This window comes from Pleurodeles waltl, chromosome 3_1, assembly GCF_031143425.1.
Source record: "Pleurodeles waltl isolate 20211129_DDA chromosome 3_1, aPleWal1.hap1.20221129, whole genome shotgun sequence".
Taxonomy (NCBI): Eukaryota; Metazoa; Chordata; class Amphibia; order Caudata; family Salamandridae; genus Pleurodeles; species Pleurodeles waltl.
The window spans coordinates 1,909,000,145-1,909,013,032 of record NC_090440.1 but is presented as its reverse complement, the minus strand read 5'-3'; the positions used below and the strand labels follow the sequence as shown (position 1 = coordinate 1,909,013,032).

General features: G+C 48.6%; 1 protein-coding gene across 3 annotated transcripts in view; it reads left to right on the top strand.

Annotated features, from left to right (window-relative positions):
* Positions 1 to 12,888, top strand: part of LOC138285750 (aldehyde oxidase 1-like) — a 388,242-nt gene that overhangs the window by 136,229 nt on the left and 239,125 nt on the right. For all 3 annotated transcript variants that reach the window (XM_069226090.1, XM_069226089.1, XM_069226088.1), the window contains exons 11-12: positions 1 to 152; positions 11,644 to 11,737. In XM_069226090.1, the coding sequence (XP_069082191.1) occupies positions 1 to 152; positions 11,644 to 11,737 (246 nt within the window). The remainder of the gene's footprint in view (positions 153 to 11,643; positions 11,738 to 12,888) is intronic.

The window sequence follows — 12,888 nt, the reverse complement described above, 5'->3', positions numbered from 1 at the left end:
GGCTGTCACTGGGAGCAGCTTGTAACCTGACACTTATGAAGAACATATTAAAAAAAGCCATTGCAGACTACCCCGATGAGAAGACCAAGACTTTCCAAGCTGTGCTGGACCAACTGAAGACTCTAGGTGGAGAGCAGATAAGGAATGTAGCGGTAAGTCCCAATGTGTTCCAAGCACAACTAGAATCCTCCACCAGGTCAAAGTCTTAGATAGCAGCCCTAGTATCAGTTGCGTTTGACAAGTGACTCTCATGCATGCCGACTCTACTGGTCCTTTGGAGGGACAGATGTAGCAGGGAATCTCGTGATATCCCTATCTGAAAAGGGTCCTTGCCTCACTGTAGGTGTCACATGAGAGCGGGAAGGCAGATGATTGGGCAGGTAGATATGCCTGGGAGAACACATGCTATGCGTGATTTGGGAGTGCTGGATTGCTGCTGAGCAGCCTACTTGAGGATGAAGGTTTGTGGGGCTGATGATATTTTGGCAATTGCACAGATCTGAAGAGGCCTGAGTATAAGAAGGGATGGAGTCAATCCTAGGAGGAGCGATCAGGGGTAGACAGTTTTAGCATGTAGGGGCGGTGGTGGAGTAGCAGGTTATCTGGCAGAATATGTAGGATTAGGTTTGTAAGTCAATATACAATTTGTGGATGATGTGATAGGGGTAGTTACCCAATAGGGTAGGGCAGTTGGTTGATCCGACATTTCAGAGATCTGTGTACAATTCATCTGTCACTGATTTAAATAGACGTTGGCTCAAGTCAGACTTACATACTTCTGAGGTTGATAGACTTAGTATGGTTGTTTGGGTGATTACAACACCTATTATTAAACACGCCATACCACAACTGAGTTTACATTGTGTAGGAAGTTGGCTCTGTATGTGCTATTTCAAAGTAAGGAATAGCATGCACAGAGTCCAAGGGTTCCCCTTAGAGGTAAAATAGTGGTAAAAATAGATAATACTAATGCTCTATTTTGTGGTAGTGTGGTCGAGCAGTAGGCTTATCCAAGGAGTAGTGTTAAGCATTTGTTGTACATACACATAGACAATAAATGAGGTACACACACTCAGAGACAAATCCAGCCAATAGGTTTTTGTATAGAAAAATATCTTTTCTTAGTTTATTTTAAGAACCACAGGTTCAAATTTAACATGTAATATCTTGTTTGAAAGGTATTGCAGGTAAGTACATTAGGAACTTTGAATCATTTCAATTGCATGTATACTTTTCAAGTTATTGACAAATAGCTACTTTAAAAGTGGACACAGTGCAATTTTCACAGTTCCTGGGGGAGGTAAGTTTTTGTTAGTTTTACCAGGTAAGTACGACACTTACAGGGTTCAGTTCTTGGTCCAAGGTAGCCCACCGTTGGGGGTTCAGAGCAACCCCAAAGTCACCACACCAGCAGCTCAGGGCCGGTCAGGTGCAGAGTTCAAAGTGGTGCCCAAAACACATAGGCTAGAATGGAGAGAAGGGGGTGCCCCGGTTCCGGTCTGCTTGCAGGTAAGTACCCGCGTCTTCGGAGGGCAGACCAGGGGGGTTTTGTAGGGCACCGGGGGGGGGACAAGCCCACACAGAAATTTCACCCTCAGCAGCGCGGGGGCGGCCGGGTGCAGTGTAGAAACCAGCGTCGGGTTCGCAATGTTAGTCTATGAGAGATCTCGGGATCTCTTCAGCGCTGCAGGCAGGCAAGGGGGGGGTTCCTCGGGGAAACCTCCACTTGGGCAAGGGAGAGGGACTCCTGAGGGTCACTTCTCCAGTGAAAGTCCGGTCCTTCAGGTCCTGGGGGCTGCGGGTGCAGGGTCTCTCCCAGGCGTCGGGACTTTGGATTCAAAGAGTCGCGGTCAGGGGAAGCCTCGGGATTCCCTCTGCAGGCGGCGCTGTGGGGGCTCAGGGGGGACAGGTTTTGGTACTCACAGTATCAGAGTAGTCCTGGGGTCCCTCCTGAGGTGTTGGATCTCCACCAGCCGAGTCGGGGTCGCCGGGTGCAGTGTTGCAAGTCTCACGCTTCTTGCGGGGAGCTTGCAGGGTTCTTTCAAGGCTGCTGGAAACAAAGTTGCAGCCTTTCTTGGAGCAGGTCCGCTGTCCTCGGGAGTTTCTTGTCTTTTCGAAGCAGGGGCAGTCCTCAGAGGATGTCGAGGTCGCTGGTCCCTTTGGAAGGCGTCGCTGGAGCAGGATCTTTGGAAGGCAGGAGACAGGCCGGTGAGTTTCTGGAGCCAAGGCAGTTGTCGTCTTCTGGTCTTCCTCTGCAGGGGTTTTCAGCTAGGCAGTCCTTCTTCTTGTAGTTGCAGGAATCTAATCTTCTAGGGTTCAGGGTAGCCCTTAAATACTAAATTTAAGGGCGTGTTTAGGTCTGGGGGGTTAGTAGCCAATGGCTACTAGCCCTGAGGGTGGGTACACCCTCTTGGTGCCTCCTCCCAAGGGGAGGGGGTCACAATCCTAACCCTATTGGGGGGATCCTCCATCTGCAAGATGGAGGATTTCTAAAAGTTAGAGTCACTTCAGCTCAGGACACCTTAGGGGCTGTCCTGACTGGCCAGTGACTCCTCCTTGTTGCTTTCTTTGTTCCCTCCAGCCTTGCCGCCAAAAGTGGGGGCCGTGGCCGGAGGGGGCGGGCAACTCCACTAAGCTGGAGTGCCCTGCTGGGCTGTGACAAAGGGGTGAGCCTTTGAGGCTCACCGCCAGGTGTTACAGCTCCTGCCTGGGGGAGGTGTTAGCATCTCCACCCAGTGCAGGCTTTGTTACTGGCCTCAGAGTGACAAAGGCACTCTCCCCATGGGGCCAGCAACATGTCTCTAGTGTGGCATGCTGCTGGAACTAGTCAGCCTACACAGACAGTCGGTTAAGTTTCAGGGGGCACCTCTAAGGTGCCCTCTGGGGTGTATTTTGCAATAAAATGTACACTGGCATCAGTGTGCATTTATTGTGCTGAGAAGTTTGATACCAAACTTCCCAGTTTTCAGTGTAGCCATTATGGTGCTGTGGAGTTCGTGTTTGACAGACTCCCAGACCATATACTCTTATGGCTACCCTGCACTTACAATGTCTAAGGTTTTGTTTAGACACTGTAGGGGTACCATGCTCATGCACTGGTACCCTCACCTATGGTATAGTGCACCCTGCCTTAGGGCTGTAAGGCCTGCTAGAGGGGTGTCTTACCTATACTGCATAGGCAGTGAGAGGCTGGCATGGCACCCTGAGGGGAGTGCCATGTCGACTTACTCGTTTTGTCCTCACTAGCACACACAAGCTGGCAAGCAGTGTGTCTGTGCTGAGTGAGAGGTCTCCAGGGTGGCATAAGACATGCTGCAGCCCTTAGAGACCTTCCTTGGCATCAGGGCCCTTGGTACTAGAAGTACCAGTTACAAGGGACTTATCTGGATGCCAGGGTCTGCCAATTGTGGATACAAAAGTACAGGTTAGGGAAAGAACACTGGTGCTGGGGCCTGGTTAGCAGGCCTCAGCACACTTTCAATTGTAAACATAGCATCAGCAAAGGCAAAAAGTCAGGGGGCAACCATGCCAAGGAGGCATTTCCTTACACAACCCCCCCCCCAAACGAAAGAGGATGAGACTAACCTTTCCCAAGAGAGTCTTCATTTTCTAAGTGGAAGAACCTGGAAAGGCCATCTGCATTGGCATGGGCAGTCCCAGGTCTGTGTTCCACTATAAAGTCCATTCCCTGTAGGGAGATGGACCACCTCAACAGTTTAGGATTTTCACCTTTCATTTGCATCAGCCATTTGAGAGGTCTGTGGTCAGTTTGAACTAGGAAGTGAGTCCCAAAGAGGTATGGTCTCGGCTTCTTCGGGGACCAAACCACAGCAAAGGCCTCCCTCTCAATGGCACTCCAACGCTGCTCCCTGGGGAGTAACCTCCTGCTAATGAAAGCAACAGGCTGGTCAAGGCCATCATCATTTGTTTGGGACAAAACTGCCCCTATCCCATGTTCAGAGGCATCAGTCTGCACAATGAACTGCTTAGAATAATCTGGAGCTTTTAGAACTGGTGCTGAGCACATTGCTTGTTTCAGGGTGTCAAAGGCCTGTTGGCATTCCACAGTCCAGTTCACTTTCTTGGGCATTTTCTTGGAGGCGAGTTCAGTGAGGGCTGTCACAATGGATCCATATCCCTTCACAAACCTCCTGTAATACCCAGTCAAGCCAAGGAATGCCCTGACTTGAGTCTGGGTTTTTGGAGCTACCCAGTCCAGAATAGTCTGGATCTTGGGTTGGAGTGGCTGAACTTGGCCTCCACCTACAAGGTGGCCCAAGTAAACCACAGTTCCCTGCCCTATCTGGCATTTGGATGCCTTGATAGAGAGGCCTGCAGATTGCAGAGCCTTCAAGACCTTCTTCAGGTGGACCAGGTGATCCTGCCAGGTGGAGCTAAAGACAGCAATATCATCAAGATAAGCTGTGCTAAAGGACTCCAAGCCAGCAAGGACTTGATTCACCAACCTTTGGAAGGTGGCAGGGGCATTCTTTAAACCAAAGGGCATAACAGTAAACTGATAATGCCCATCAGGTGTGGAGAATGCTGTTTTCTCTTTTGCTCCAGGTGCCATTTTTATTTGCCAGTACCCTGCTGTCAAGTCAAAGGTACTTAAGAATTTGGCAGCACCTAATTTATCTATGAGCTCATCAGCTCTAGGAATTGGATGAGCATCTGTCTTGGTGACAGAATTGAGCCCTCTGTAGTCCACACAAAACCTCATCTCTTTCTTTCCATCTTTGGTGTGAGGTTTGGGGACTAAGACCACTGGGCTAGCCCAGGGGCTGTCAGAGCGCTCAATTACTCCCAATTCCAGCATCTTGTGGACTTCCACCTTAATGCTTTCCTTAACATGGTCAGATTGTCTAAAGATTTTGTTTTTGACAGGCATGCTGTCTCCTGTGTCCACATCATGGGTACACAGGTGTGTCTGACCAGGGGTTAAGGAGAAGAGTTCAGGAAACTGTTGTAGGACTCTCCTACAATCAGCTTGCTGTTGGCCAGAGAGGGTGTCTGAGTAGATCACTCCATCTACTGGGCCATCTTTTGGGTCTGATGACAGAAGATCAGGGAGAGGTTCACTCTCTGCCTCCTGATCCTCATCTGTTACCATCAACAGATTCACATCAGCCCTGTCATGGAAGAGCTTAAGGCGGTTCACATGGATCACCCTCTTGGGGCTCCTGCTTGTGCCCAGGTCCACCAGGTAGGTGACCTGACTCTTCCTTTCTAGCACTGGGTAAGGGCCACTCCATTTGTCCTGGAGTGCCCTGGGAGCCACAGGCTCCAGAACCCAGACTTTCTGCCCTGGTTGGAACTCAACCAGTGCAGCCTTTTGGTCATACCAAAACTTCTGGAGCTGTTGGCTGGCCTCAAGGTTTTTGGTTGCCTTTTCCATGTACTCTGCCATTCTAGAGCGAAGGCCAAGTACATAGTCCACTATGTCTTGTTTAGGCTCATGAAGAGGTCTCTCCCAGCCTTCTTTAACAAGAGCAAGTGGTCCCCTTACAGGATGACCAAACAGAAGTTCAAAGGGTGAGAATCCTACTCCCTTCTGTGGCACCTCTCTGTAAGCGAAAAGCAGACATGGCAAGAGGACATCCCATCTCCTTTTGAGTTTTTCTGGGAGCCCCATGATCATGCCTTTTAATGTCTTGTTGAATCTCTCAACCAAGCCATTAGTTTGTGGATGGTATGGTGTAGTGAATTTGTAAGTCACTCCACACTCATTCCACATGTGTTTTAGGTATGCTGACATGAAGTTGGTACCTCTGTCAGACACCACCTCCTTAGGGAAACCCACTCTGGTAAAGATACCAATGAGGGCCTTGGCTACTGCAGGGGCAGTAGTCGACCTAAGGGGAATAGCTTCAGGATACCTAGTAGCATGATCCACTACTACTAGGATGTACATATTTCCTGAGGCTGTGGGAGGTTCCAGTGGACCAACTATGTCCACACCCACTCTTTCAAAGGGGACCCCCACCACTGGAAGTGGAATGAGGGGGGCCTTTGGGTGCCCACCTGTCTTACCACTGGCTTGACAGGTGGGGCAGGAGAGGCAAAACTCCTTAACCATGTTGGACATATTGGGCCAGTAGAAGTGGTTGACTAGCCTCTCCCACGTCTTGGTTTGTCCCAAATGTCCAGCAAGGGGAATGTCATGGGCCAATGTTAGGATGAACTCTGTGAACAGCTGAGGCACTACCACTCTCCTAGTGGCACCAGGTTTGGGGTCTCTGGCCTCAGTGTACAGGAGTCCATCTTCCCAATAGACCCTATGTGTTCCATTTTTCTTGCCCTTGGACTCTTCAGCAGCTTGCTGCCTAAGGCCTTCAAGAGAGGGACAGGTTTCTTGTCCCTTACACAGCTCCTCCCTTGAGGGTCCCCCTGGGCCTAAGAGCTCAACCTGATAAGGTTCAAGCTCCAAAGGCTCAGTTCCCTCAGAGGGCAGAACTTCTTCCTGAGAAGAGAGGTTCCCTTTCTTTTGCTGTGTTGCAGTTGGTTTCCCAACTGACTTTCCTTTCCTCTTGGTAGGCTGGGCCATTCTTCCAGACTCCAGCTCTACTTGTTCACCCTGTGCCTTGCACTGTGCTCTTGTTTTCACACACACCAGTTCAGGGATACCCAGCATTGCTGCATGGGTCTTTAGTTCTACCTCAGCCCATGCTGAGGACTCCAGGTCATTTCCAAGCAGACAGTCCACTGGGATATTTGAGGAGACCACCACCTGTTTCAGGCCATTGACCCCTCCCCATTCTAAAGTAACCATTGCCATGGGATGTACTTTTCTCTGATTGTCAGCGTTGGTGACTGTGTAAGTTTTTCCAGTCAGGTATTGGGCAGGGGAAACCAGTTTCTCTGTCACCATGGTGACACTGGCACCTGTATCCCTCAGGCCCTCTATTCTAGTCCCATTAATTAAGAGTTGCTGTCTGTATTTTTGCATGTTAGGCGGCCAGACAGCTAGTGTGGCTAAATCCACCCCACCCTCAGAAACTAGAGTAGCTTCAGTGTGGACCCTGATTTGCTCTGGGCACACTGTTGATCCCACTTGGAGACTAGCCATACCAGTGTTACCTGGATGGGAGTTTGGAGTGGAACCTTTCTTGGGACAGGCCTTGTCTCCAGTTTGGTGTCCATGCTGTTTACAGCTATGACACCAGGCCTTTTTGGGATCAAAGTTTTTACCCTTGTACCCATTGTTTTGTGAAGAGGCTCTGGGCCCACCCTCCTGTGCAGATTTTTGGGGGCCTGTAGAAGACTCTTTACTATTTTTAGTTTTGGTTGTCTCATCACCCTTCCCCTGGGGAGTCTTTGTGACCCCTTTCTTTTGGTCACCCCCTGTTGAAGTCTTGGACACCCTTGTCTTGACCCAATGGTCCGCCTTCTTTCCCAATTCTTGGGGAGAAATTGGTCCTAGGTCTACCAGATGCTGATGCAGTTTATCATTGAAACAATTACTCAATAGGTGCTCTTTCACAAATAAATTGTACAGCCCATCATAATTACTTACACCACTGCCTTGAATCCAACCATCTAGTGTTTTCACTGAGTAGTCTACAAAGTCAACCCAGGTCTGGCTCGAGGATTTTTGAGCCCCCCTGAATCTAATCCTATACTCCTCAGTGGAGAATCCAAAGCCCTCAATCAGGGTACCCTTCATGAGGTCATAAGATTCTGCATCTTGTCCAGAGAGTGTGAGGAGTCTATCCCTACACTTTCCTGTGAACATTTCCCAAAGGAGAGCACCCCAGTGAGATCTGTTCACTTTTCTGGTTACACAAGCCCTCTCAAAAGCTGTGAACCATTTGGTGATGTCATCACCATCTTCATATTTAGTTACAATCCCTTTAGGGATTTTCAACATGTCAGGAGAATCTCTGACCCTATTTATGTTGCTGCCACCATTGATGGGTCCTAGGCCCATCTCTTGTCTTTCCCTCTCTATGGCTAGGATCTGTCTTTCCAAAGCCAATCTTTTGGCCATCCTGGCTAACTGGATGTCCTCTTCACTGGGGTTATCCTCAGTGATTTCAGAGGTGTTGGTCTCTCCTGTGAGGGAACCAGCATCTCTGACTATTATTTTTGGAGTCAGGGTTTGAGGGACCCTGTTCTCCCTAGATAGGACTGGTAGGGGGGAATTTTCCTCCAAGTCACTATCCTCTTCCTCTGAGTTGCCACCCTCAGAGGGGTTGGCCTTTTCAAACTCTGCCAAAAGCTCCTGGAGCTGTATTTTGGTAGGTTTGGGGCCCATTGTTATTTTCTTTATTTTACAGAGTGACCTTAGCTCCCTCATCTTAAGATGGAGGTAAGGTGTGGTGTCGAGTTCCACCACAGTCACATCTGTGCTAGACATTTTGCTTCTAAAAGTTGGAATACTTTTTAAGAATCTACAACTGGTTCTAGAATCTAATTCAAACTTTTACAAACTTTTAAACTCTAAAAGAAATGCTAAACAGGATCTAACACAAGGCCCTAGCAGGTCTTTTAAGAATTTAGAAAACTTTTCAAATTGCAAAAATCAATTTCTAATGACAATTTTGGAATTTGTCGTGTGATCAGGTATTGGCTGAGTAGTCCAGCAAATGCAAAGTCTTGTACCCCACCGCTGATCCACCAATGTAGGAAGTTGGCTCTGTATGTGCTATTTCAAAGTAAGGAATAGCATGCACAGAGTCCAAGGGTTCCCCTTAGAGGTAAAATAGTGGTAAAAATAGATAATACTAATGCTCTATTTTGTGGTAGTGTGGTCGAGCAGTAGGCTTATCCAAGGAGTAGTGTTAAGCATTTGTTGTACATACACATAGACAATAAATGAGGTACACACACTCAGAGACAAATCCAGCCAATAGGTTTTTGTATAGAAAAATATCTTTTCTTAGTTTATTTTAAGAACCACAGGTTCAAATTTAACATGTAATATCTTGTTTGAAAGGTATTGCAGGTAAGTACATTAGGAACTTTGAATCATTTCAATTGCATGTATACTTTTCAAGTTATTGACAAATAGCTACTTTAAAAGTGGACACAGTGCAATTTTCACAGTTCCTGGGGGAGGTAAGTTTTTGTTAGTTTTACCAGGTAAGTACGACACTTACAGGGTTCAGTTCTTGGTCCAAGGTAGCCCACCGTTGGGGGTTCAGAGCAACCCCAAAGTCACCACACCAGCAGCTCAGGGCCGGTCAGGTGCAGAGTTCAAAGTGGTGCCCAAAACACATAGGCTAGAATGGAGAGAAGGGGGTGCCCCGGTTCCGGTCTGCTTGCAGGTAAGTACCCGCGTCTTCGGAGGGCAGACCAGGGGGGTTTTGTAGGGCACCGGGGGGGGGACAAGCCCACACAGAAATTTCACCCTCAGCAGCGCGGGGGCGGCCGGGTGCAGTGTAGAAACCAGCGTCGGGTTCGCAATGTTAGTCTATGAGAGATCTCGGGATCTCTTCAGCGCTGCAGGCAGGCAAGGGGGGGGTTCCTCGGGGAAACCTCCACTTGGGCAAGGGAGAGGGACTCCTGGGGGTCACTTCTCCAGTGAAAGTCCGGTCCTTCAGGTCCTGGGGGCTGCGGGTGCAGGGTCTCTCCCAGGCGTCGGGACTTTGGATTCAAAGAGTCGCGGTCAGGGGAAGCCTCGGGATTCCCTCTGCAGGCGGCGCTGTGGGGGCTCAGGGGGGACAGGTTTTGGTACTCACAGTATCAGAGTAGTCCTGGGGTCCCTCCTGAGGTGTTGGATCTCCACCAGCCGAGTCGGGGTCGCCGGGTGCAGTGTTGCAAGTCTCACGCTTCTTGCGGGGAGCTTGCAGGGTTCTTTCAAGGCTGCTGGAAACAAAGTTGCAGCCTTTCTTGGAGCAGGTCCGCTGTCCTCGGGAGTTTCTTGTCTTTTCGAAGCAGGGGCAGTCCTCAGAGGATGTCGAGGTCGCTGGTCCCTTTGGAAGGCGTCGCTGGAGCAGGATCTTTGGAAGGCAGGAGACAGGCCGGTGAGTTTCTGGAGCCAAGGCAGTTGTCGTCTTCTGGTCTTCCTCTGCAGGGGTTTTCAGCTAGGCAGTCCTTCTTCTTGTAGTTGCAGGAATCTAATCTTCTAGGGTTCAGGGTAGCCCTTAAATACTAAATTTAAGGGTGTGTTTAGGTCTGGGGGGTTAGTAGCCAATGGCTACTAGCCCTGAGGGTGGGTACACCCTCTTGGTGCCTCCTCCCAAGGGGAGGGGGTCACAATCCTAACCCTATTGGGGGGATCCTCCATCTGCAAGATGGAGGATTTCTAAAAGTTAGTCACTTCAGCTCAGGACACCTTAGGGGCTGTCCTGACTGGCCAGTGACTCCTCCTTGTTGCTTTCTTTGTTCCCTCCAGCCTTGCCGCCAAAAGTGGGGGCCGTGGCCGGAGGGGGCGGGCAACTCCACTAAGCTGGAGTGCCCTGCTGGGCTGTGACAAAGGGGTGAGCCTTTGAGGCTCACCGCCAGGTGTTACAGCTCCTGCCTGGGGGAGGTGTTAGCATCTCCACCCAGTGCAGGCTTTGTTACTGGCCTCAGAGTGACAAAGGCACTCTCCCCATGGGGCCAGCAACATGTCTCTAGTGTGGCAGGCTGCTGGAACTAGTCAGCCTACACAGACAGTCGGTTAAGTTTCAGGGGGCACCTCTAAGGTGCCCTCTGGGGTGTATTTTGCAATAAAATGTACACTGGCATCAGTGTGCATTTATTGTGCTGAGAAGTTTGATACCAAACTTCCCAGTTTTCAGTGTAGCCATTATGGTGCTGTGGAGTTCGTGTTTGACAGACTCCCAGACCATATACTCTTATGGCTACCCTGCACTTACAATGTCTAAGGTTTTGTTTAGACACTGTAGGGGTACCATGCTCATGCACTGGTACCCTCACCTATGGTATAGTGCACCCTGCCTTAGGGCTGTAAGGCCTGCTAGAGGGGTGTCTTACCTATACTGCATAGGCAGTGAGAGGCTGGCATGGCACCCTGAGGGGAGTGCCATGTCGACTTACTCGTTTTGTCCTCACTAGCACACACAAGCTGGCAAGCAGTGTGTCTGTGCTGAGTGAGAGGTCTCCAGGGTGGCATAAGACATGCTGCAGCCCTTAGAGACCTTCCTTGGCATCAGGGCCCTTGGTACTAGAAGTACCAGTTACAAGGGACTTATCTGGATGCCAGGGTCTGCCAATTGTGGATACAAAAGTACAGGTTAGGGAAAGAACACTGGTGCTGGGGCCTGGTTAGCAGGCCTCAGCACACTTTCAATTGTAAACATAGCATCAGCAAAGGCAAAAAGTCAGGGGGCAACCATGCCAAGGAGGCATTTCCTTACACATTGTCAAAAAAATAACATACAGCGGGTTTTGAATGTAGTGAGCTGGAGACTGTAATATGACTGAAATTTAGTTTGTTCCTTCCTGTTGCTAATGTTTGTCAAACCTTGGTTGATCGCTCTCCAGGGTACAAAGAATTACCAACATTCTAAGACTCTGGCTCAGTTAAAATCATTGAACATTTATCAGGGTGTGGCATCTGGGGTATTTATTAGTAAATGTACCTAGAGGATGGACCAGTTCGTGGCAGTCAGCAGAGGGAGTAGCTGGGCAAGGAGGATGCTCCTTATTGTTCACAAGTCCAGAAAATAACCAGAAAATGTTTGATGCTTTCAGTCACTAGGAGGACACATTGTCAGTAGAAACCCAACCTCTGACCTGAATCCCATTCTGGCAGTCGGAAACAGCATCCTCAACCTCGCATCCAAAGGTAAGCCATGAAGATGATTGTGTTATTGTGTTAGTTTTTATGATGCTTGAATCATTCCGGCGATGGGAAACAGCATGCTCAACCTCGCATCCAAAGGTGAGCCATGGAGGTGATTGTGTTATTGTGTCACTTTCCATGACGTTTGAATCAAGGGGGTGCCAAAAACAAAGTGATCTGATTCCCTAACTTGACTTTTCATAACGTGGAAATGCATGCATGAATTCATGTTTATATTTTACCCTTCAAATGTTTCTGTCTGAATGACACAGATACAGCAGGTTATTCAGTAAAGAGACCCGAAGCCACTCAACAACCTTTCAGGGTGCTCAGGGTATGTGTCATAATAAATCCTGAATACTTCTACCATTTATATGCTGCCTCCGTCCTGTTGAATGTCATGAAGGACTACAGGGTAACCCTTATAAAGTAGCAAGTGCTCTACAGTAAAATAAACCAGCAATTTAAAATGTAATTCCTCATCACATCAGATTGAGGATGTTCTTCAACCAAGAAGCCTTGGCTGGACAACTTGGATGCAATCCGCCAACTGAAGATCAGGCATCACAAATCACAAGGGGAGGACACTTATAGTAAGAGACCCGTGCCCTGGAGTATTTCAAGTACTGCTAGGGGCAGGGGCGCACTAGCTACCAAACTGAGAGAGCAAGCCTTCATCAGGAAGCCATGACGTTTTTGTAGAGAAAACCTCCCTCCACCTCAAGGATATTAGTTGTTTAATTTCTAATGATGGACCCCTGCTTTGTGGGTCTGTCTGTCAGGTTATTTGTTCCTGGGAATCTTCATGTCTCCGAGAATTATTCTCTTTTCCTTATCTTACCCACCAGGGGCATCCTCATTGGATTTTTGCTGCATTTAGTAAATTGATTTCTATTTAGTCTCTGCCTATTTTTGTTCTTTTTTTCTTTATTCTCTATTCGTTTCTCTTGTTACTTAGTTCAGTCTCGTCCTCAAACACGTTCTGTCTCACTGTATTTTACCAGTCTCTTTTCCAATTGCTTCTCTCTTTTTGTCTCTCACTTTGTTGAACTTACATTAATCGCTCCCACTCTCTTTCATTGTCTTTCTCTCACGTGCACCACTTTCTTTCTCGTGCACTACATCTCTGTAAACATGCTCTCTCTCTTTAATCA